General features: G+C 47.3%; 1 protein-coding gene across 1 annotated transcript; it reads right to left on the bottom strand.

Annotated features, from left to right (window-relative positions):
* Positions 1 to 938: 938 nt before the first annotated feature.
* Positions 939 to 22,553, bottom strand: WDR3 (WD repeat domain 3). The gene is made up of 26 exons (XM_010174074.2): positions 22,515 to 22,553; positions 21,275 to 21,484; positions 20,697 to 20,815; positions 18,947 to 19,025; positions 18,506 to 18,601; positions 17,967 to 18,077; positions 16,833 to 16,934; positions 16,623 to 16,720; positions 15,613 to 15,708; positions 15,089 to 15,319; positions 14,125 to 14,218; positions 13,650 to 13,751; positions 11,224 to 11,309; positions 10,634 to 10,769; positions 9,878 to 9,934; positions 9,083 to 9,183; positions 8,838 to 8,949; positions 8,588 to 8,722; positions 6,996 to 7,046; positions 6,291 to 6,356; positions 4,932 to 5,024; positions 4,316 to 4,363; positions 3,270 to 3,313; positions 2,665 to 2,793; positions 1,783 to 1,876; positions 939 to 1,183 (listed from the first exon to the last, which is right to left on the bottom strand). The coding sequence occupies exons 5-26, from the start codon at positions 18,590 to 18,592 to the stop codon at positions 1,028 to 1,030; spliced, it is 2,229 nt and encodes a 742-aa protein (XP_010172376.2). The 5' UTR covers positions 18,593 to 18,601; positions 18,947 to 19,025; positions 20,697 to 20,815; positions 21,275 to 21,484; positions 22,515 to 22,553; the 3' UTR covers positions 939 to 1,027.
* Positions 22,554 to 22,561: the final 8 nt, after the last annotated feature.

Genomic DNA, 22,561 nt, shown 5'->3' on the forward strand with positions numbered 1-22,561 from the left:
CCTGGGCACACTGCTGGCTCATGTTCAGCTGCTGTCAACCAGCATCCCCAGGTCCTTTTCTGCCAGGCAGCTCTCCAGCCACTCCCCACCAAGGCTGCAGCGTTGCATGGGGTTGTTGTGACCCAAGTGCAGGACCTGGCACTTGGCCTTGTTAAACCTCATACAGTTGGCCTCGGCCCATCGATCCAGCCTGTCCAGGTCCCTCTGCAGAGCCTTTTATCTGATACAAGTACAGCACTGCAACAATTCAGTGTGATTCCTAAAAACTGGAGCACGTACAATGCAAACAACTCATGCTTGTCATGCTCAGTCTGCCAGCTCTATGGAACAGCACTATCCTGGATCATCGCAGCCCTTCCACTGGATCCTACAGATTTTACTCCCTGGGAAAAAAATCCTTTGAGAACTGACACACAGGGCAAGGCAGTTGAGGCTTTACTAGAGAAACATCAGGACAAAACTCCACAAACAAAAAGCTGTCTCATAAAGCATATAGAAATATGCACCTTTAATAGGGTGCAGCCATGTTTTTTGCTGTCCCACTAAAAAGCAAGTGGGTGTAGACCAAGTTCTCACACTTTGGCAGAAGTGACGTGGCTTTGCCCAGAGACCCTAAGCACTAACACCAACCACCAGGCAGGTGTCAAAACAGCATAAAATCTTGCCTCTGCCTTCCCTGGATAGGGCATGGTCTCACCAGCAGTCCATGGGCTGGATTCACTCCACTGAGTGACTGCCAGAGTGGGCTGATCTCTTCCGCAGAAGAAATCTAAGGGGCATTCCACTGGAGGAGAAGCATGTACTTTTGACAGCCACCTCAGAAATAGTTCAAACCCAACTAGAGAGTTCATCTCAGAGTCAGTCATTCTGAGTTGAGGTCACATGCTGGGTTATACCACATGGGGAAAGGACAGACTGTCCCAGTCACCAGCTATCATCAGAGATGTTCAGCCACAAGAACACTTCCATGGCCAGCAATGAGGTTACGTGACCCCATCCAGGTGCTCTGGGTCCTGGGCAGCGGATGCTAGAGCACTGCAAGAACCATCTTCTCTTTCTTCTTCCTCTTCCTCTTCTTCTCCTCAAAACGGTCGGTAGCATCAGCAAAAAACGTCACCTCATCCTTGGCCTCAATCTCCCTCTTCAGGTACTGGAGCCCTGCCATGTTGAATCCTAGCACATCCTGCAGAGACAGACCAGCACCACACTGTTGGGCACATCTAAGCTTGTTAGGGAGAACAGGGTCCTGCACTTGCCACCCTCTAAGAAATGAGGAAAGCAAGACAATCCCCAGATTTAAATAAAGCAGCATTATTTAAATGTAAACTTCATCTGAGCGGGAGAACAGTCAGTCATGCACTCTGTTCCACGGTTCTCTCTTCACAGCAGCCATAACCCACTGTATTTTCTGAAAGCCAAGTTGCTGGCAGGCACCTGAACTTGCCTCTGGGAAGATGCATGGTCTGCATTATTTGAGAGACTAGAAGCCCACAGAAGTCCAAGAGAAACAGAGAGTGAAAAACTAGCGAGTCAAAGCCCAAATACGTATCTCAAAGAAAGCCAAGAGGAAATGAGGGAGGGAGCATGAGCGCAAGCTCATCGCTGGGTAGTCTCACATCAGGAAGAACACATGGAAAAGGCAGCTTATTTGCGCAGGAGGGAGGTGAAATGGGCTCAGACCCCCAACCAACTTTCCCACTGGACATCACAGACTACACACGCTCCCACACTGGCCCATCCTGTTATTCCAGGTCCTGGAAAAGGGGAGGGTGCAACACTCACCCGGGCCTCGCTGACTCTAGAGATGGTGGTTTTCTTCAGATTTTCTATCACTGTCACCAGCATGTGGTTGCTTGTGATCTGCCCAAAGTGTACCCTGGGAACAAAGCAGACAGTGATGTATTGCAGCACTGTTCTTAGAAACACCAGACAGCCCCTCTCCTCAGCCTCTGCATTTTCTGGACATAGGATTTTTCATAAATTAGGCCTCTCCAGACCAGCCTTATGTAACAGGCACGGGCAGATTGATGTGGAAAACCTGTTTTCTGAAGCTTCTCTTCAACAGACCAAGTCTCAAGGGGAAGGTCTGTCTGAGGTCACGCTCTACAATGGCTCTGTGCCAGTCAGCAGTGCCATTTCAGCCTTGATGGAGGATCTTTCATACCAGTGAGACTTGGGGGACCAGGACCAGCAACCCCATCTGGGCACGTCATCACTTTGCATTTGATCAGTCCATTCCCACACACCATACACTGTGGGCTGCAGTGATTCCTCACCTCCTGCAGAAACCACGTCTTTATTCCCAAGGACACTTCCCAAGAGCTTCAGACCCAGAAACAAATGCAAAAGCCCGAATTTTCCCCACACTCTTATGCTGCGTGCGTTCACAGCAACGTCATCGTTGTAGCTCCAGGATACGGGGTGCGTTCCCCAGCTCTGTGCTGTCCCACAGCACTGACTCCAGCACAGGAGCAAGGACCTCTCTCTGGTCATGTAACTGGCACAAAATGAGTTCATGACATGCACCAGCATGAGGGGCCCAGAGGAACCAGCAGGCCCACTACTGACCAGAGCCCTGTTAGGACCTCCTTGGGTTCAGGTTCTGGACAGCAATAGCAACTGAACTAAGACCAGCAGATCTGTCTGGGCAGATGAAAGACTCACTTGAGCAGGAAGAGGAGAGCTCGGCACAGGAGTTCAACTTCTGAACCCAGGTGAATATATTCATTGAAGAGTCTGAGCAGGTCAGGGACATAGGAGAAGGGCAGCACCAGGAGAGACTCTTCCAGCTCACTGAGGAGAAAGGAAAGAGACAGAAGCATTAGTCTCAGCCACTGCACTGCTACAGTTGAGCAGCAAACACTTCCATAGAGGGAGGTTCTGGTACAAAAGCTGTGCTAAGCATTCATCACTGCTGGTCTGTGACTGCCCACAAAGCACAGTGCATCTGCACAGACAACAGCACAGGCCAGCAGACACCTTCTGGCACAGGGAGCAAGCACCTGATGTTCCCTCCTCTGCATCCCCCAGCTGCTCTTCACATACATCTGCACCTCCAGGCAGCCAACCCACATACACAAGCTTCATCCAACACTCCCCATGGAATAAACAATTTCCACTCAGGCTCCAAAAGGAGCTGCAAGGAACAGTAACTCCGGACACCCCAGACTGCCCATACCCAGCACGTTCCAGGAGCTCAGCCAGTCCTGAGCCCAGAAATCCAAGACTAGGTCACAAACCTGTTCAGCAATAAGGTTCTTGGGACTCACCTCGACTTGACCTTCTTGAAAACTTCTAGCACATAGGCAGAAGGCTGTAACAAGGAAAGACACCAGCTCTGAATATCAAGAAACATTCCAAGACAAACATGTTCCTTAAGGTCCATTTCACCCAATTAAAAACACATGATCACATCTTGTGAGATGGACAGATCAAGCTGAATATAACAAAGAATAAACCTCTTGAGTTTCCATCAGTTGCCAATCTAAGTTCTCCCTCCCCAAAACATAAATCCAGCCTTCTCAGGATACTCTAAACTGGTGAAGAATATTGTGAAAAAGCTGATTTATATTCAACCAGCTAAATCATCTCATAATCAGTTCAATGGATCTTGTACAAACTGGATATAAAGCTTGGTGAAACAGACAAATTATACATATAAAACCTTACACAAACTCATCTCCCAAAGACTTAATTCCTGCTACTCCTGTTTATCTGCATAAAGTGTTTGACAGATGCAGAGCAGAGCTGGGAATTGCCAAAGAAAAGCGCCTAAGTCACAGGATTTCATTCACTTCTGTTCAGTCTATTCAACTTATAATTAAATATACACCTATAATCATGGAGGAAGGGACATAAGGGCTCTTGTAAGGTGATTACAGGTGGTTAGAAGAAAGACAAAAGGCTGTCACATCTGGCATTCATGTACTCTTTAGAAAAGGGGAGAATGAAAAAGCAAGGATCTTCCTTGTTTTTACTGCACTACTGTAAACCACTGGCTCATGATAAGGTACGTGACAGGGTCATGGCTACCACCAGGGTTATGTTTAACCCTGATGAGGTTAAACTTTTGTAACACACATGCAAGATATTTAAAGACAAACAAACAAACAAAACAAACCACAAAAACCCCAAACTGTGTTCGCTTTGCACAAGCTTTGTTTGTTCACTTTGCACAAGCAACTCACAAGTGCTGAGTTTTCATTTCAAGTTGAACCAAGTAGTCTTCCTTCCCCACAGCAACCCAGTGTTTCTGCTCAACCAGCAAATCAACCAGCCCCATTCCAGCTGAGAATGGCCTGGACATTCCACTTACTGTAATATTTCCATAGGCACGGAGGATGGGATTGACAGGAAAGGGAACCTGGAGATACAGAATGGGTTAGAATGAGGCAGGTGTGTGTGTACAAATGCATATTCACAGAGAAAAAACTTTAACCCACAGCAGAAGAGAGCTTTCATCAAGTGTCTTCCTGCAATTCCCACACTTCTGTCCTCCCCAGAACACCGCTGAAGGCCTCATTACAGCCACTAGACAATCTCATTCTTAGACATAAATGACTAACTCAAACATGTATAAATTTTCTTCCAGTTCTTAACTGTCACTTTTGCCACTTATATCACAGCCCCTTGTTTAGCAAGGAGTGTTGCAGTGAAGGCAGAGAATAGGCGTTGGGATGAATTTGCAGCAGCATGTTCTCCCAGGGAAAACATTATGTTTAAAGTCACAGTAGGACGTAAAGATCGTTGGAAAGAACACATCACTAACCATGCCCCGGAGCACAGTGCCATGTTGTTCTCCAAAATATTTCAACAGATCTCTGCTATTTCCAGCTGTCCTGATTTTACCTGCATGCTGAGCCTTTCCACCTGAGCTGGAAGGCTACACCCAGCACACCTTGAGATTGGTACATCCTCACTCAGTCTTTTACCTCTTTTCCTGCAGCTTTGCATATGGCCTTGTGTTCCTTTAGTTTTCCCATCTCTTCTCTATACAGCTCGATAGCTTCCATGATCCGCTCAGCCTGCGCAGCACAAGAATGGCACATCAGAGATGCCACACCAGCCAAAACAGATTGGGTCCAACTGGACAAATGAGGGTGGCAGCAGAGGGGCTGACACGGAGCATCACAGGATATCTTGCTCAGAAAGGTAACCTCTGCTCCAGGCAGCACCACTACTCTGAGCACATCAATCACACCCTGAAGATGTCAAACACTATCCACGTTCCCCCCACTGCCCCAGGTACTTTTCTGCTGCAGCTTCAGTTGTTGCCTTGGCATTGAACAGCAATGTCCTGCAAGCAGCACCCCTTTGAGGCACAAACCAGGGTCAGGCCATTTTGACTATTCAGATTAAGGATTTCCTCTGTATTTACAAGAGCTCCAGACTGTTGAAATCAGAGAATCACAGAATGGTTTGGGTTAGAAGGGACCTTAAAGCTCATCCAGTTCCAAGCCCCCTGCCATCAGCAGGGACACCTTCCACTAGACCAGGTTGCTCAAAGCCTCATCCAACCTGGCCTTGAACACTTTCAGGGAGGGGGCAGCCACAGCTTCTCTGGGCAACCTGGGCCAGTGTCTCACCACCCTCAGAGGAAAGAATTTCTTCCTCAGACCTCATCTAAATCTCCCCTCTTCCAGTTTAAAGCCATTTCCCCTGGTTCTATCACTCCCTGCCCTTGTCAAAAGTCCCTCCCCAGCCTTCCTGGAGCCCCTTCAGGTACTGAAAGGCCCCAATAAGGTCTCCCCAGAGCATTATCTTCTCCAGGCTGAACAGCCCCAAGTCTCTCAGACTCTCCTCACAGGAGAGGTATCTGCAGCCATGAAATTACCCTCCCCTACACTTTTCTGGTACTCCTGCTGCCTCAGGCACTGTGATACACTTCCACATTCCACAGATGCCCACGGGACTGGGCAACCCTTTGGGGAGAGGCCTGGTGCCCAGAGAACATCCCAGCTGCCTCGTGCTCCTTTGGGCCACAAACCCAAATGGCAAGAGCAGCCCTGTCTGTCCCACAGTGTGAGGCAGAGAAAGCTGCAGGAATCTCACACCTCATTCCCTGGAGAGATCTTGGGAGGAGAACAGCTGGTGGGTGCCTCGCCAGAATCAGACCCCTCCCTGTTGGCCACAGAGCAGGACAGACTGCTCCTGCAGGCAGAGGCAATCTGCCCTTATGTGGCAGCACAGGTTCCTCCTCTTCAAACTGATGCTCTTGCCCTGTGACAGCCTCCCCTCCTTGAGAGGCTGGTAAGGCACAGAGCAAAGCCGGCGGGCCCACACGATCTTACCGCTTTGATGGTTTCAATAGTCTTCTTTCCCGCCAGCCCCGTCTCTCCTTGCGTCTCTCCAGCCACCTACAAAATACAGAGTTTGCAGCTCCCTCCTTCCGCAGCTGATACACACAGGCACCCTGCATCCTACTCAAAAATATCAGCCCCTTTCCCTAAACTGGTCATTGATCTGGGGAAATACAGGATTTCCCAAGTGCACAGCTCTTCCTCAGGAGCTGTGCTAACTCTGAGCTCTGGGAGGCAGGTACTCACAGTTCTTCTGCCAACAGAGGCTGAGTGATCCCATCCCTGTCAAAACAGTCAGCAACACAACCCAAGCCTCTAGGCAACACACATCAGGCTTCCCCACCCATCCTATACAACGTGGAAGCAGCTGCCAGAAGGCAGCGCAGCCTGGCACAGAGCTAGCGTGGATCTGAACTGTAGAGACAGGAAGGGCAACAGCACAGCACGGTTTCAGTGTCCACAGCTACTGTGTAGCAGTTTGGCCAGCTCCACACACACTCATGAAGTTGACTGTGGAAAGCACCAGAATCAACATCATCATGGGGCAACCACAGCTTCAGCAGCACCTTCCCCCCTGCACCTCCTCCAAGCAAGAAAACGATCAGTTCTCTCTGACACCTCTTCCATGCCTCTTGCAGAAATAATTACTCCAGACTTTGTACAGTCAGACTGACACACACAGATGGTGCAACTCACCACAGGCTGCTCTTCCTTCGCCACGCTCTCTTCGTATTCAGCTTCTCGTTGCTACAGTGGATGAGAACACAACATATGAACACAGGTAAGCAGGCAGCAAGCAAGGGTACAAGTCTCTTCCAGACTGGTTGAGCAAGGCAGCCTGCAGCTGCGTGCAGCCCGTTGCAAAACCAGGGCAGCTCAGCAAAGATCAACAATGCCAGTGTAAAAAATGCCCACTCGTCCCTGGTTCCAAGCCCATGGAAAACTCTGGAGTCTCCCAGAGAAAGAAATCCAGGCCTCTGTTCTGGATGCAGGAACAGCCCTTAGGCAGACCACCAAGCTGAGTCAGACACAACAGCAATTCAGCACTGGACTTTCCTCCTGGCACACAGCACAGAAAAAACAAGCCAAGAAAAGGCCCAGAGTTGTCCCAGCCTGCAAGAGGAAAGAGCCTCCTGTCTGGCATCTCTCAGCCCCATCAGTGTACAACTCACTGCTGGTGTATTCGTGCCCACTTCGTTACTCAAAGTGGACACAGAACACTTTTCTGGCATCTAGAAAAGGAGCTGGCTGGGTCTCTCCTTTTACTACCATCATTCCTAGCACACCAACCACTAGGCATCAAGGTGCTGCCTACGGGTCACCTCAGCTGCCTGCAAACAGGCTGGGGAAAAACAGGAAAATTACTACAGGTTTCTCATCCACTCCGGCTTCTGCACATGTTTCTACATCCTTCCCCCACTGTGGTATGAGAAATGCTTTAAGGGGAGACAGGGCCAGACTCCTTACGAATTGTTCCAAGGGAATTTCCAGTTGGATACCTGAAACAAATGCACCTGCCAACCCCAACAGTGGGTCAGCACTGGAGCAGGTGCTCAGCCAACCTGGAAAATCCCCTTCCTTAGAGATATAAATGTATCAAGACAAGTCTCTGAGCAGTCTGATACAGCTTTAAGGTTATCAGACAGTGAGTAAGGGTTGGACTAGAGAACCCCAGAGTTTCTTTCCTATTTAAGTCCTTCCATGAGCCTGTGATTCCTAACAATACATGTTAAATGGAGTAGAAGGGGTTTCTTCCAGCATCCCTGAGCTCTGGGGCCTGCAACTGAGATAGAATGGACCTCTCATGGTTGGAAAAGGGAAAACCAAGACAAACTGCATTTAACAGGAGCAGTGCTCTCCATCACTCCACAACAGCCACCTGATGAACTGCCCCCAAAGCACACTTGAGTTGAAAGGAGCACAAGGGAATAAGAAAAGGTGAAGACTGTAGGCAACAGACCAGCAGAAAACCACAGCTCTAGAGAAAAGTCTGGGAAGCAAGAGAGCAGCAAAGCAGAGAGAAACTCAGCCAGGCATCTGCAACGCAGTACAGACAGGCAAGCACCTGCAACACCTGCAGTGCTGTCTCCAGACAGCTCAGGGCAACAGTCCCATCATGCAGAAGACGCCAGTCAGCCCTGGGCACCTCAGCACCCAGCTGCGGTTAGTAATGAGCAAGTCTGCCAAGCGCTGAGCCAGACTCTTCCACAGTGAAAAACAGGGACTCTGCCTGCTGGGGAGAAAACAGGTATGGAAGCTGTGTTTGGCAGGAAGGATGCAGCTCTCACCATCTCCCTCTCCTCTTCTAAAACAAGTGGCTCCCTCGTCCTTTCCCAGAGGCGCAGGGATTTGTCGTGGGACGCCGACACCACGTAGTCTCCATTGGGACTGAGTGCCAAACACCACACCTCCTGGTGATGTCCCTGCATGATAGACAGAAGAGGTAAGACATGAAGGCCACCCAGCTCCCAGCCCCTGAGGGAAGTGCTGCTCACACGGGGACAATGCATCCTTTCAACAGTCTCCAAAACTTCCTACCTCCAGTGTCTGGATGTGCTCAAATTTATCTGCATCCCACTGCTTAATCTTGCTGTCCTTCCCAGCTGTGAAGAAGAGATGGGATTTCGCCACAAACTGCAGATACATCACGCTGGAAGGGAAAAAGGCTCAAATTTACCCACTTGAGGAGCACTGCAGATCTCCCCCAACTCTATGCTGGACAAAAGGGTTATTGCTGGATCACAACCCCTTGGAGATAAGAGATGTTATAGGATTTGACTGACCTGTCATCATGGGCAAAGAGAGAGCGGTGACAGTCACCAAAATCCAAACCCCAAATCTTCACATTCCTGTCAGCAGAGCCGGTCGCAATGAGAGTCCCATCCTACAGAGCAAGAGGAGCGTGTGGGTAGCTGGCTGGCAGCCCCATGGGGAAATACTGCTGCACCTCTGACTAAGCAGTGCTGAGGAGGCAGGTACCTGGCTCCTGAAACGTGCCCTCCTGATCCTGCCACCTCCTCTCATCAAGGGGGCCCATGCTTGTGGCACTGGCCCAGCCCACTGACAGCACCCTGGCTCTTTTCTGAGCCTCTGCAGGCATTTAAGACCTTAGCTATATCTTGACATTTCTGGCTTCCAATGAGCCTCGTTCCAAGGACACCCCAAAGCAAGACACAGCCCAAGAATGAACAGGCGTGAAGAGGCTGCTCCACCTCAGCACCTCCTCTCTGCTCCCACTAACAAAGAACTCAGGCTCCCCTCACACTGTTAGCAGCTTCAGCAGAGAGCAGGCTGTACCTCTTAAGATGAGCGTAGGGAACCACCATGGCATTTTGATTTCCATTCGCTCACAAGATGCCCTGGTCAGTTCTGTCATGGCCACTACTCTGCGACCCTCCCCAGCAGCACAGGGCTGTGGGATAAGGAGGGGCTTGCTGTGTCCCCTCAAGAAACTGCTGAGTCGGGAGCAAGGAGGTGACACAACAGTATTACCCTAGAGGCTTTGCTGCCAGCAGAAGTTCTCGCAGTTATCCATATCACCACAGTCCCACCTAACACACATCCCTTGTGATACTTACATAGGAGATGTCCATACACAGCACTGGCAGCTTGTGTCCATACAGAGAGAGGAAAAACTGAAGCAGAAGAAATGGTGTCTCAGTTAGACATGCTGGGTAGACATGTTAAAATCTAAAGCTCCAGGCTTGTTCTGCTGTGCCTCGGGAGCTCTGTCTTACTAGCACTGCGCCACTGTCACTCTTGTCCCGAACACTGTGAGCGCCATGATGGCAGAACTGAGAGGAGGCTGGAAGTACTCAAGTGAGCTGAGCTAACTCTGGTGCTCATCACCACTGCCTACAGAGTTTCTCTCTCTTTCTCTTTGCCTGTCAGTCAGTTCTGGTCTGTCTTGTGTTATTGCCCAACATTCCCGTGCTAATATACAACCACAAAAGCACCACACACTGCTCACAGAAAGATTCTCTGGGCTTTGCCTCAGCTACGCCCTATTTAATGCCACGTGTGACATATTCATCCCCACCCTTATGCTGCCTCGCAGCTCTGCAGTACCACGATGCCCACAGGGCTTAGAGTGAACCTTGCTACCTGCAAGTTCGCAGCACTTTCCAGATGAAAAATGGGTCTCCTCCCCAGTGAGGGGCGGCCATGGTTCTGTCAGGTTTGCTAGCAAACAGGCACCTGAAGTGGGATGCGTCGTCTCTCTTTGATTCTTACTAGTGTCCCACAACAAACAGACTTTTCCTATGTATTCCTGATCTTTCATGCTACAATTACATCACTCCCTGGGCAGCCTCACAGCCCATTTGGGCACGTACTTTGAGGGTGTCAGTGTAGAAAACCTTCACAGTGCAATCCAGTAAGGAGACAGCCAGCAGTTTCTGGTTGGGGCTGTACCGCACACAGAGAACATCTTCATCCAGCTGCAAAACGCGCACGTGTTTCATGGAGAGCCTGGCAACAAAAAGAAGAAAGAAACAACTGTTATCCCAAACAAAGGAGCTGGGAAGAGGTATGAATACAACTCCCACATTGCACCCTGGGAAAGCAAGTTAATTCTAAGACACAGCATCTCATTCCTCATTACAACTTGAACAAGACAGGACTGGAAGTAAGCACAGCACTGCAGGCTGATGAACTTCACTCCTAAAATCTTCTGCTTTATGATCTGGAGGCCCATCCAGATTAGAAGCTAAACTCACACACAAGGAAGGGATCAGCACATGGCAAGTGCCTTTCCCCAGCTAAGCTCAGACCTTCACATAACAGCACTGAGCTCACACTCTTCTCCCCGTGTTCCATGTACGTGTCACGGGCACTTCTTACCGTGCACAGCAAACACCAAAGCATCCATCCATGACAACAGATACTGCAGCTGAACCTAGTCTAGAAAGGTGTATTTTCTCACCTTTTCTGAACGCTGCTCTCATCCTTCACAAGCTCAAACTCCCAGAACTTGACACATTTATCAGCACCTCCTGTCACAAAGCCACGCTGCAGGGGAAAACAAACAAACAAAAAAATTGTGAAACCAGCTTTGCTGTAACCCAGAGAAATTCTACTGCAAGGAACCATCAACACACAAGCAGGTTTTTGAAACCTACCACATTCCTGCAGTATTAATGATTAAGTGGACACCTCCAGGAGCTCTTGCTGTGGTTGGAGCATGCCTTACCCATTGGCTGAGCAACAATAACAATTTCTAAAGCTCTGGCAGGGAGGTCTAAGACAGAGACTCCAAATGGAGACATGGGTTGAAACTTCAGGACTGAAAGCAGTCATCTCAGCTGTAGGTAACGATGTGCTTGTGTTCTGTGGGCAAGTTGCCACTCTCAGTTCCTGGATCACACACACACCTTACCACCACCCCACAAGAACACCCTTCTAAAAGAAGAACAGTTCAACATTATCCCTTTTACATTAAGAACAAGGGTTAAATCTGTCCCATATGTTTTAATCTGTAGGGTGAATGAACCTCAGGCAAGTTATTACTTGCTATGGTTTTGATTCCACTAAAAACCACTCCAGTTTCTAGTGCAACGTGGCCATGTAAGAAAAATAAGAAAGGTGGAAATAACAAACAGTAGAAAGTGGAAATTGATAGAAACCAATATGAACCTGAACTGTGGTAATGGAGAAAAACTGATACAAGGAGTAAAAGACACAAACAGACTTCTACAGCCAGAGTGGTTAGACCAAATAGAGTGAGTGTGTGCGTGTAAAATGGGCATGTTTAAAAAAACCCAAACAAACCTTTTCAGTAGTACTAATTTCTAGAGGGAAATATGAGAACTATAAAACAACAGTGCTCAGTAACATGGCTTCAGTAAACATTTCTCATTTGTTGTGCTCAGGGAAAAACCACATACCATAATCACATTAAAAGACAGTGATGAAAAACTGCTCCAAAAACTCACAAGGCTGTCAAAAAATATGTCAGACATCTATAAACCAATGTTCAGATCCCCTGAATTGAAGACTTTACAGAGCAGAATGATGCACTCTCTGAACTGTCAACATCCATTCTCAACAATTTCAGAAATACTGGTCGAGATCCAGGAAGAAACTAACCTAACACCGTAATTCAGAGTAAACAGGCAGGCCTGGTAACAACTAAGCATGGTCAACAGAAGCAACAGCTAACTGCAGGTTCCATCAAACAAAGTAGACTGAATATGGAGAAAAGAGTTTATGGAAAATTAATTTGATGGCATCATCCTTTTCCTTAAGATTAAAGCTGCAGTTGGTAATAGTAACAGTGTTGCTGATGCAAGGCATGCCTCTGGGTCTTGTGTTATATTTGCATTACAAAACCAGGATAATGCAGTTCAATAGAGCACATACTCCATGGATCAAAGACAAGCTGAGAGGTTTCAAAGCTCAATCTCAATTTTAAACGAGAAATATCTAATAACTTGACACTATGCTGCTTACAGATTTTATGGATTATTAGGAAAATAACCAATATATATATATAATATCAGAGCTAGCCAATCTATCTGAAAAAGAGTGCCCAAACAGAAGAAAAACATTAACTTCTATGATAGGAAGCAAGGATCTAAGCCCCACGTATATGCCTTCTGCAAAGCAGTGCCCCGAAATGGGCTTTGAGGGACACAGTGGATTATCTGAATAGATGTTCTCTCTGCAGAGCTATTGTCAGAAGAGCTAATTAAGTCTTTGGATGGGTTCAAAAGGCACTGGTGTAATTCCTATCACACAGTGCACCTGGGGCCACCAGCAAAAAGAAGACTAGAGTAACTTAAGAAGTACCACAAGAACAGTTAAGAGCCTGGAAAACACATCCTGCAGGGACAGAAGTTCAGCCTAATGACCATCAGATAGATAGGGAGGGTGATCTGGTCACTTAAGAAGAGTGGAACACAAAGAAAAAAAAATTACTATGTTATTGAGCTCTTTAATCGAGCAGACAAGCAGCAAATTTAACAAGGAGGGTAATCAGCCACTGCAGCAGGTTATGAGGGCCTGAAGCTCTCCACAGCAGAAACACATCCACAAGGAATGTATTGCTGCACACAGGGACTCCTTACTCACTGTCCGATAACCTTAAAGCTGTATCAGGGGAGTCCAAGTGTGCTCAATCACACAGAAGCCAGACGAGGTAATGAGCATGGTCCCGCTCAGCCCAAAGACTCATTGCCACGTGCCACACAACTAAGAGGTAACTCATCAAGCTCTGCATGTATCTATAGTTAAAGTTCTTAGACACTACCAGCTGCATCCCCCACTTCCTAGGATGAGGGCTTCCCATGCTCCCATCAGCAGTGCTAACACAGCACTACAGGAAGAAGCTACATGAAAAGACCCAGTTACCTGGTCTGGTGCAAGAGCAATGGACCACACCGCCCCATCGTGAGCGTTAAGTGTTTCCAGCAGACTCCCAGAAGCCAAGTCGTACAGCTGCAGCTTCCCTGTCTGCAGAGAGAGACACATCACAGAGGACAAATCAGCCCCTCCACCTTCATGACACACAATAGCTCCCAGCAGGAGAGCACCCCTGCCACCCATCTCCTGAACAGCCAGCTTCATTAGATGGCTGTGACATGCAGATGACCAGACTCCTCTTCTCCATCAGGGATTTCACAAAGTTCTCCCTGGCTTAAGCCATAGGAGCTACATTAAGAGTCTGGGAACAGAGCAGAACCTGACTGTCAGGGAGGTTTTTACACCTAAAACAGATTGCTCCGGACCAGGAGACACAATGCCTTTCCGGTAAGGCTGCCTTAATGACATTTTGAGAACATTTCCAGACCTGGGCAGTCTGGAGTGCAGAAGGGACACTATTTACCTTAGTGCCAACGATGACGTGCCGATCTCCTGGGACAAAGAGCGAGCAGAGCGCGTACTCACAGTCCATTGTCCGGATGCACTGCAAGGTCGATCTGTGGACAAAGGCAGAGCCCAAAACCTCTTATCACACACAAAATCTGGCCCACTAAACAAGATACATTCCAGAGTGGCCTCTGCCCACAGCAGTCTTTTCAGTTGGGGCCAGAAGATATGTCACCACCACCCTATGACCTAAATGCCATCCAGCATTGCCACTAAGAACATTTTCCATAAAAACATGCAGTTATATAGTTCACTACCATGACTTACTGCTGTTATGAGCAAGGACAGAGCTCCTGTTCTCCAACAGCAATTCCTGTCATTCAGGAGAGGCGGGAGGAGTAGAAGATAGCACTCTCAAAGGAAACAGAGCTTGAAATCACTGGGACAACACTCTAGATCAAAACAGCAGCCTACTCAGTCTAAAACCCATCTGGATGCCTTTCTATGTGATCTCATTTAGGTTTCTGCTCCGGCAGGGGGATTGGACTAGATGATCTTTCGAGGTCCATTCCAATCACTAACATTCTGTGATTCTGTAATACTAGATCCTTCAGCTAAGATGCCAAGAGACCCACATGTTCCTTAAAGAACAGGCAGTAGCTAGTTCAGGGTAACAGTTAGTACCTCTTGTTAAAAAGGTAAAAAACCCAACAAAATACAGTCTATACTGGATAGCTATGTATGACCTTTCTGTTTAGAGATTTGTCTTTCCAACCTGCCACTAAACTTAGCCTCAGTGCTGCTCTGCAGCATCAAACTCCATGAGTTAATGATGTGGTTTTACCTCTATAGCTTCCTTTACTTTATTCCCTATTTTATATGTTTCCATCACCCCCTCTCCCTTATCACTGCCTCTCTGGACACAGCATCCCCGAGTTCTGGGATAGGGCAGAGGGGACTGACACAACTGGACTGCGTACCTGTTCCAAATCTTTACAGATTCTGCAGCTGCTGAGAGAATGGCAATGTTGTCAGAGCTAAACGCCAACGTCCTGACATCACTGCGGTGGCCTCCAATGGTTATCTTGGATGCACGGACAGCCTGTGGGGCTTGTGCTGACAGGTTCAGGTTGTACGACTCAATGACGTTGTTCTGGAGCAGCAGAACGATCTTCAGCTCTCCTTTTGGAGAGAGGATCAAGTCAAATGACCTGTGTGATTAGACAAAGTCAGAGCTGTACACAGGGGCAACAATATTAAGTACCAAAAACAACTGAGAAAGAGGAATATAGACAGAGGCAACTGCACACAAAGCCACAGAGGTGTGCACAAAGGGGACCACTTGTGGAAGAGGTGTGAATGGACTAAGCCTCTCCCCAGCTCCAAGCTGAACAGACATCAAGTGGGAAACTTCTTACATCTCTCCCTATATTGAGCTGTGCAGAGCTCCCCCCAAGTAGTTGTATAACCACAGCTCAGCCTCTACAACAGGCTTTCCACTCACTTGATTTTAGAAGAAGCTCTGATGTTAGTGACCCGCTGAATCTCCTCCTGCAGGCTCAGCTCCACGCTCGTTTCAGGTTCCTCTTCAGAGTTCTGTCTAGAAATGTCAGATAATGGAGGAGAGTCAAAAAACCCAGCACAGGCAAAACAAGCTAACACAGGGACAGACAATAACATAAGGAATCCACTGAGCCTGCTGAAAACAACTGCCCTCTTATCCAGCAGTGCTAACTACATTTAAGAACAGGGTGAGACAGTGAAGTTCATGCTGGTATGCAGCAACTAAAGAGATAAACTGGCCTAAAAAAGGCAACCTCCTCTGGAGCCAAAGCACTTGAACAAGGCACGTTAGAAAAATGGATACAAAACAGACAACAGAAAGCTGCGTTTGAGGGGGAAACCAGCTTCTGCTCATCTCCTCTCACCAAAAGTCCTTGGCCATTGCCCAAATCTATACGTCCTGTGTTCTACAGTTTCTACCCTGGAGCCAGACCGCTCCCTAAGGGCTGTTGTGAGGCACTTGTTAAGTGCCAGGACACCCAGAGAGACACCCAACATGAAGTAAACATTAATAAAATGAGATCTCATCTGTATTTCTGCCTGCTGTAAAACAGAAGATGAGGTATCAGAGTCATTCTGACTTCTCACGTGAAACTCTCATTCCTGTACATCCTATCAAGGACCTGATGCAGGCAACAGTGTAAACAGGAATGTCAGGTAGAAGTAAGCAGCTCTGAAAAACCCATGTTATGCCCATTCCTTTGCACACATAAGTGTTTTTTGCAGGGGGAAAACTCAGAAAGAAAGATATTCCCTTAGTCTCTTGGAGCAGACAAATGTTGTTTAGACAAACACCAAGAATGCACAGGAACAGTGACCCCAAAACACAACAGCTATCACAGACAGAATGACCAGTAGCTTGGAGTTCAATCACTGTGTCATGCTGCTGAAGGGGTTTTCTGACAGTTCTCTGGACACAGATAGCATCCAAATACATCCAACACTGCTTACTTGGCTTTTTTCTTTGCTTTCTTCATTTTCTTTTCCAATTTCTTTTGGACTTCCCCTTCAGAAAGGACAGAGAACACTTCCAGAACAGCATCTGTTCCCTAGAGACAGAGCAAACAAAGTCAAAGGCACCTTGGCTAGCCCTTACAGAAATTACCCCAGGTCTCTAAGAGCCTCCTCTACAGCTCAGTAGCAGAGCTCCCCATTACTTACATGGCAGGCCAAAATCTTGCCTGTTTGGTCTGTGGCAAGTGTAACTACTCGGTCTCTCCCTTCCCGCATGATGGATCCAACTTTGCTGCACTTTACAAGACGCTATAAGGAAAGAAGGAGAAGAACTTTGGTCTGAAAGGTCAAGTGATCTTCTCAAGCAAACTCAGAAACCTACTGGCAAGGGGAGTCAAGAGGAGAAGAAGGGGAAATGAACCTACAGGGTCCCAGTTGAACAGCTAGCAAGGATAATCAAGGGACAAAACAAGCATTTGTGTGAGCTACAGGCTGATCTCCTTATGCTTTGTTGCCTTTTAGCTGAAAATAATCACTGACCATCTCAGCAGAGGAATAACTCTATTGGCAAATGATAGCCATTTAAGAGAAATCACTCAGCTTTTATGCTACAAAGGCAGCAGAGCTCAGTTCCTCTGTCAGAAGAGGCAGAGACAAGGTGAGAACAGAGCTTCTTAAACAGCTGGTGGAAAGGAGAGAAATCCTCTGGAAAGGAAGTCAGAGAAGTATTTAACAAGGTCAGGTATCTACCATAACTACAAGCACTCTGAAACCTGAGAAAATCAAAACTTCCCCCAGAAAGACAGATTCAGTAAAGCCTCCACCAGCAGCACAAGTGGGAATGGCTTTCTGCTATCAAATCTCACACCGTATTTCATTACGGTGCAACTCTGACCTCTCAGCTTCTGCTACCAACCTGCAAAGCTGAGCACCATCACTGAACCCAGCAGCTGCCAAGCAGCCACTAACTATTTCATTCCTGCGTTGTCTGATGGAAGAGCTTTGTTAGCACTGTCGAACTTTAAACATTTGCTAGTCCTCCACAAACAGAAGGCAAAGAAAAAGCTTTCAGTGGAGAATAACCTGGGCATGTGTTTTGGCACACACAGTTCTGCTGAGGTTTTGCAGGTAGATGAGGGAGCAACTGCTGCTGAGGAAGATGTTATGAAGCAAGACAAGAATTACATTTTCCCTAGCAGGCTAAATACGACACTTGGGGTATAAACCCAATTCAGAGAAGCAATGTGTGAGCAACTAAAACTCCTGCTGGCTCCGCAAGCGGCAGCGTGCAAATGGGGTTAGATACAGCATCCCACAGACAGCATGGAAAACTGAACTTACTTCTTCAGGATGCTCATCGAGCTCTAGGGTCTCATCATCTTCAGTGTTTTCTTCTGCTCCAGGTGAAGACCCTTTGCTTTTCTTGGATTCTGGCTCATCAGGGTCTTTTACCTGTCCGTGGACAAAAAAAAAAAAAAACAACCCAAAACTATAAGGAGTACCTTAAACCACAACAGCTAAGGTGCTGGAACAAAGGAGTGGCCTACAGCATGTCCGTAGGCACCAAACACTCCATGTCCTCCCTGCTTATCATCCACTCACAAGACTGCCTTCTCTATCTGTAAGCCAGAAGGCAGGAAGATTTGACACACCCTGGAAATCTTGTTCTGGAAGTGCTCAGAGCTTCACTTGAAAGCTCAAAACACAGCAAACAGCAAAGTCTATCCCAAGAGCAGCTTTTGGACCCCTCAGTCAACAAAGACGTTGCTTTGGTTCTGTTCCCCAGAATGTCAATCAGATTTAACAAGTTCCAGTCCCATCTTAGTCCAAAGACAAGCAGCCTGGCAAGACTGGGAGGGGTCACAGAGGGAATATCTTACCTCCTGGATGTAAGTGATATCCCACACCCTCAGCTCGCTGTCAGCACTCCCAGTGATCAGACGCTTCTCTTCAGAAATCAAAGCCATTCCCCAAACCTGTCCAGAGACACAACGTGAGGAATTGACTTACAGCTCCTTTAACTATCATAACAACAGCAGAGCATCTTTAATTGATTTATTTAAACAGCAACCAAGAAGAGACTGGATCTAGCCAGGACCTCCTCCAGGGACATCTGTATTGGAATTGTCACCCACTGCCTGTCGATGACAGCTCCTGGAAAGCTTGGATGTTTCCTATTTGCTCATCCCTAAAGCCTAACGACAAGCAAAATGTGTCACAGTGACAGTTTACAACTCCTGAGAGCAGAGAAAGCACAAAGATTGCATGATATGAAATCCAAAGACCCTCCACCCCAACAGCTCCCCACACATCCTCTTTACCTCGGTACGGTGTCCAACCAGAGTTTTGAAGCAGTGCTGAGTGTCCAGATCCCACCATTTCACCAACGTGTCTTTGCCGCTGGAACAAAGAAGAAAGACTCAAGACATGAGGAAAGATCATCAGAGCTCACAAGCTTAGAAAACTAATAGAAATACAAAAAATCTAAACCATGCCAGAACAGATCACAGAGCAGCTGCTCAGACATTGAATTTTGCAAGCTATGCAAGGATGAAGTATGGCAACACAAAGGTGCTGCAAAAAGGTATCGAGCAAGTCACTGAAAACTGCTTCCTCCTGTGGATTCAGCTGTAGCCCCTGTGACAGACACACAGGCTCCTTTCTCGCCTATTTAGGGTGAGGACAAGACTCTTTACTGAGGGTGAGAACAATAAGTGCAAAGTGCTGACCAGTTCTAAAGCTGCCTCTAAAACCTGCCTCCACCTTCTCAACCTGTGCCAAGCCTGTGCATTGACCAGGCTACAAGAAAAACCAATGCCTTCGCTTCGAGCAGTGATTTGGAGCTGCTCCTCCTAATAGAGAATTACAGCTGGATTACATCTCCCTGAAAACACCTTTCTGGCTCTATTATGCTACCCCAACACTACAAAAGCACCCGAGAAAAGTAATTTGAACATTTATACAAATTCTTTCAGTATATCCTACAACAATTAGTACTTTTTTATTTTTGATAACTTTCTTGGAGCCTATTTTCCTCAGAAAGTTTCAACTAAATCAAAATAGAAAACTTTTTCCTTTGCTAAGCTCCCTCAGGACAAAAAAATTCTGATTACACGGGATATTTATTGTTAATCCATCTCTTTTGTTACACAGGATCGTTGGACATATGAATACATCACAAAAAATTCTGTACACAAAAGACTGCAGTTAGCTGCTTGGGTAAAAAAAACAATCTAAAGTAAGGAAGCACAACTTTGCATCTCCAGAAAAAGAGGATAACATCTTTACTTTGTTAATAAAGAAATAAAAAAATAGAGAGGAATTCTTTATGTCAATTTAACAACTGAGAGAATTAAGAAGCATTTCTAAAGCTGACCTGCAAAGACTTGAAACCGCATTAAGAAACAGGCATCATCTACCAAACCAACAAAACACTACTTTTTCCATTTGTAACAACAAAAAAAGCACAAGAAACTTTTTCTAATTTTACACTGAACTGATTGCATGCACTCCTCTATTAAGCTATTAGATGACACGTTAATAAATAAAAAAGTATTGACTGATATTTGAGCAAGATTATCTTCTGTCAACCATTTATTATTAAAGGGATACAGTTAACTAGCAGCCCACGTTGAATAACTAAAAACCAACTCCAAAAACATCTATCTTTTAATTAATTACTATAATTACAACTTACTAGGAAGCAATTTTTCTGTGTGAATTACATATACAGAAGGCGTCTGCTTAATTCTTGAAGATAAACAGCAAAAATAGTTACATACATAATAAACATATTATCACTATTCCTCGTTACAATAATTCTAAGTTGCTGTATTTACCAACAATTAAACCCTTTTCCAAACGCTATTTTTCAGGACAGCCATTTCAGTTCCACTTACCACACATGGATTCAGATTTAAGAAGTATGTGACAAAATCAGACTCTAAGATGCTGGTGGGGCTGAGATACCACGAGTCAAAAAGGAAAATACAAATGGCTGCAGTGATGTCTACATTGCAAGTAAAACCATGGCTGCTTTCCTGATCGATCACTACACTTAGCCTGGCTCACCTGGTGACCAACAGGTTCTTCTCCTTCAAGAAAAGGACTTGAGTGACAGCATCCTTGTGCCCCTTCAGCCGGTACAGACCGCTCTCATTGATGACATCCCACACGATGACATCTGTATCCTGGAACAGACAGAGTGTCTCCAAGGGATTGGCATTTGTCTCTGCAAAACACCTACCTCTGCTATGAGACTGAAAAGCTTACCCGAGAGCACGCTTTCTCACTCCGAATCTGAATGCCAGGGATGATTAATGCCAGTGACATTCCTTCCCCAAAGGTGCATTCAGACCAACAAATGCGCCACTGCCCTGGCTTGAGTTGCTTTTCCTGACCTCACAAGCTTCTTCACCTTTAACAGCTCTACTGTACCCCACTCCTGAACTGTAGCCCCCGCTGCTCTCCCAGCCCGGGGCTCCCCAACTCCATCGCTGTCTTGCAGCCCTAACTCCTCTCACTGCCATCCTCTGGCTATGGGCAGAGCCCGTATAACCCACGTAAAACAGCAACCATTTTAGTGCAGGTCAGCCTTCTCCATGGAGCATCCCTATGAAACGGCTGTCCTCCAGATGTGCAACCCTCACCTTTGAGCCAGACACCAGCCGGCCACCCAGATGGTCGTACTGCAGGGCTGTAACCGCAGCCTTGTGTCCATTGAAAGTGATATTCGCTTCTGCACTGAGGAGGCTGAAGACACGAATTGATCCATCTTCATACCCAACAGCCAAGTGCAACCCGTCTGGAGAGGGGCAGAGGCAACTGACCTCATGCTTGAGACCCTTAAGGATAAGAACCTGCAATTTTTAGGAGACAAAACACATGTAATGTTGGTAAGTGACATGTCAGAGACGGACACTTACACAGCAGAAAGAATATACTCTACTCTTCTATTGAACTTCCAAGCGAGCACTTCTGCCACTTTAGAAGTTCATTTTTCAGCTTCCTGCACCAAATACAGTGTCACTAGCCCCATTTTACAAGGCAGACAGCAGCGAGAGGGAAGTCATTTCTCACAATCAAACAGGAAACTGGTGTAGAATGAAGCTTGGAACACAGAAGCCCAAATTTCTGCCCTTGCATTTTAAGTGCCACAGAGTAAGGAACATTCATTGAGAGTAAAGTCTGAAAGCTTCTTCCTGACCCACCCTCTCTTGCTTGGCCTTTCTCAGGTATAGGGCACAGCTGCTTTTCCAGAGATGCCACAAGAACTTGAGAATGATAAAAACATCTCCAAAACAACATGTGGGCAGTCACCACTCTAGGGGCTGTAAAGCAAATCTTGGATTCTGTTTCTAGCGGATAGTGGCATATATAATGATTTCAGAATCTGACAGGAGGAAACATGGTGAAGTCCTTAAGCTTACAGCTCACACACTTGCTGTGGAACACAGCTTTCACAGGGGAAGCCCAGCTCCACAGCCGAAACATAAAACTCTGTGACATCCCCGCTTCATCCCAGAACTTTCACACAGCGTTGGTGCCGGTCACCAGGTGAGCAGGGGACAGCTCTGCAGTCCCTGGCGGTGACTGCTCTTCCCCAGCTGAGGCATCAAAGACAAACCTCAAGGGATCAGCCTCGGTGAGTGTGGCCCTGGGCGCACCGAGAGCGGCTGACTCGCACCCCGGGGAGGCAAACCCAAAGGTGTGCTCGGAGAAGGGGGGACGCCCTGGGGGTGACACTCGCCTTCGATCGCAGCCCCCTGAGGCCAGGAGCTTTGCTCCACCTGGTCCCACAGCGCCGGGCACCCGCCCCCCGCCCCCGCTGCGGTCCCACCAGCCCCAGGGGGGGCTGCCCGGGAGCGCCCCGCTCCCCTCTCCTCTCACCTTCTCTCCCTTCCGCGTGTCCCACACGAAAACGTGCTCACAGGCGG

The sequence above is a fragment of the Antrostomus carolinensis genome, unplaced genomic scaffold (assembly GCF_000700745.2).
Source record: "Antrostomus carolinensis isolate BGI_N321 unplaced genomic scaffold, ASM70074v2 scaffold24828, whole genome shotgun sequence".
NCBI lineage: Eukaryota > Metazoa > Chordata > Aves > Caprimulgiformes > Caprimulgidae > Antrostomus > Antrostomus carolinensis.

Bases quoted from the DNA above. Each gene is read 5' to 3' on its own strand.
- WDR3 (XM_010174074.2), bottom strand. From the start codon at position 18,592: ATGGCTTTGATTTCTGAAGAGAAGCGTCTGATCACTGGGAGTGCTGAC. The intron at 9,935-10,633 runs GTACGTGCCCAA...CTTCTGCTTCAG, and splicing joins TCTACACTGACACCCTCAAA to TTTTTCCTCTCTCTGTATGG. The intron at 8,950-9,082 runs GTCAGTCAAATC...TTTCCCTTCCAG, and splicing joins CTCTTTGCCCATGATGACAG to CGTGATGTATCTGCAGTTTG.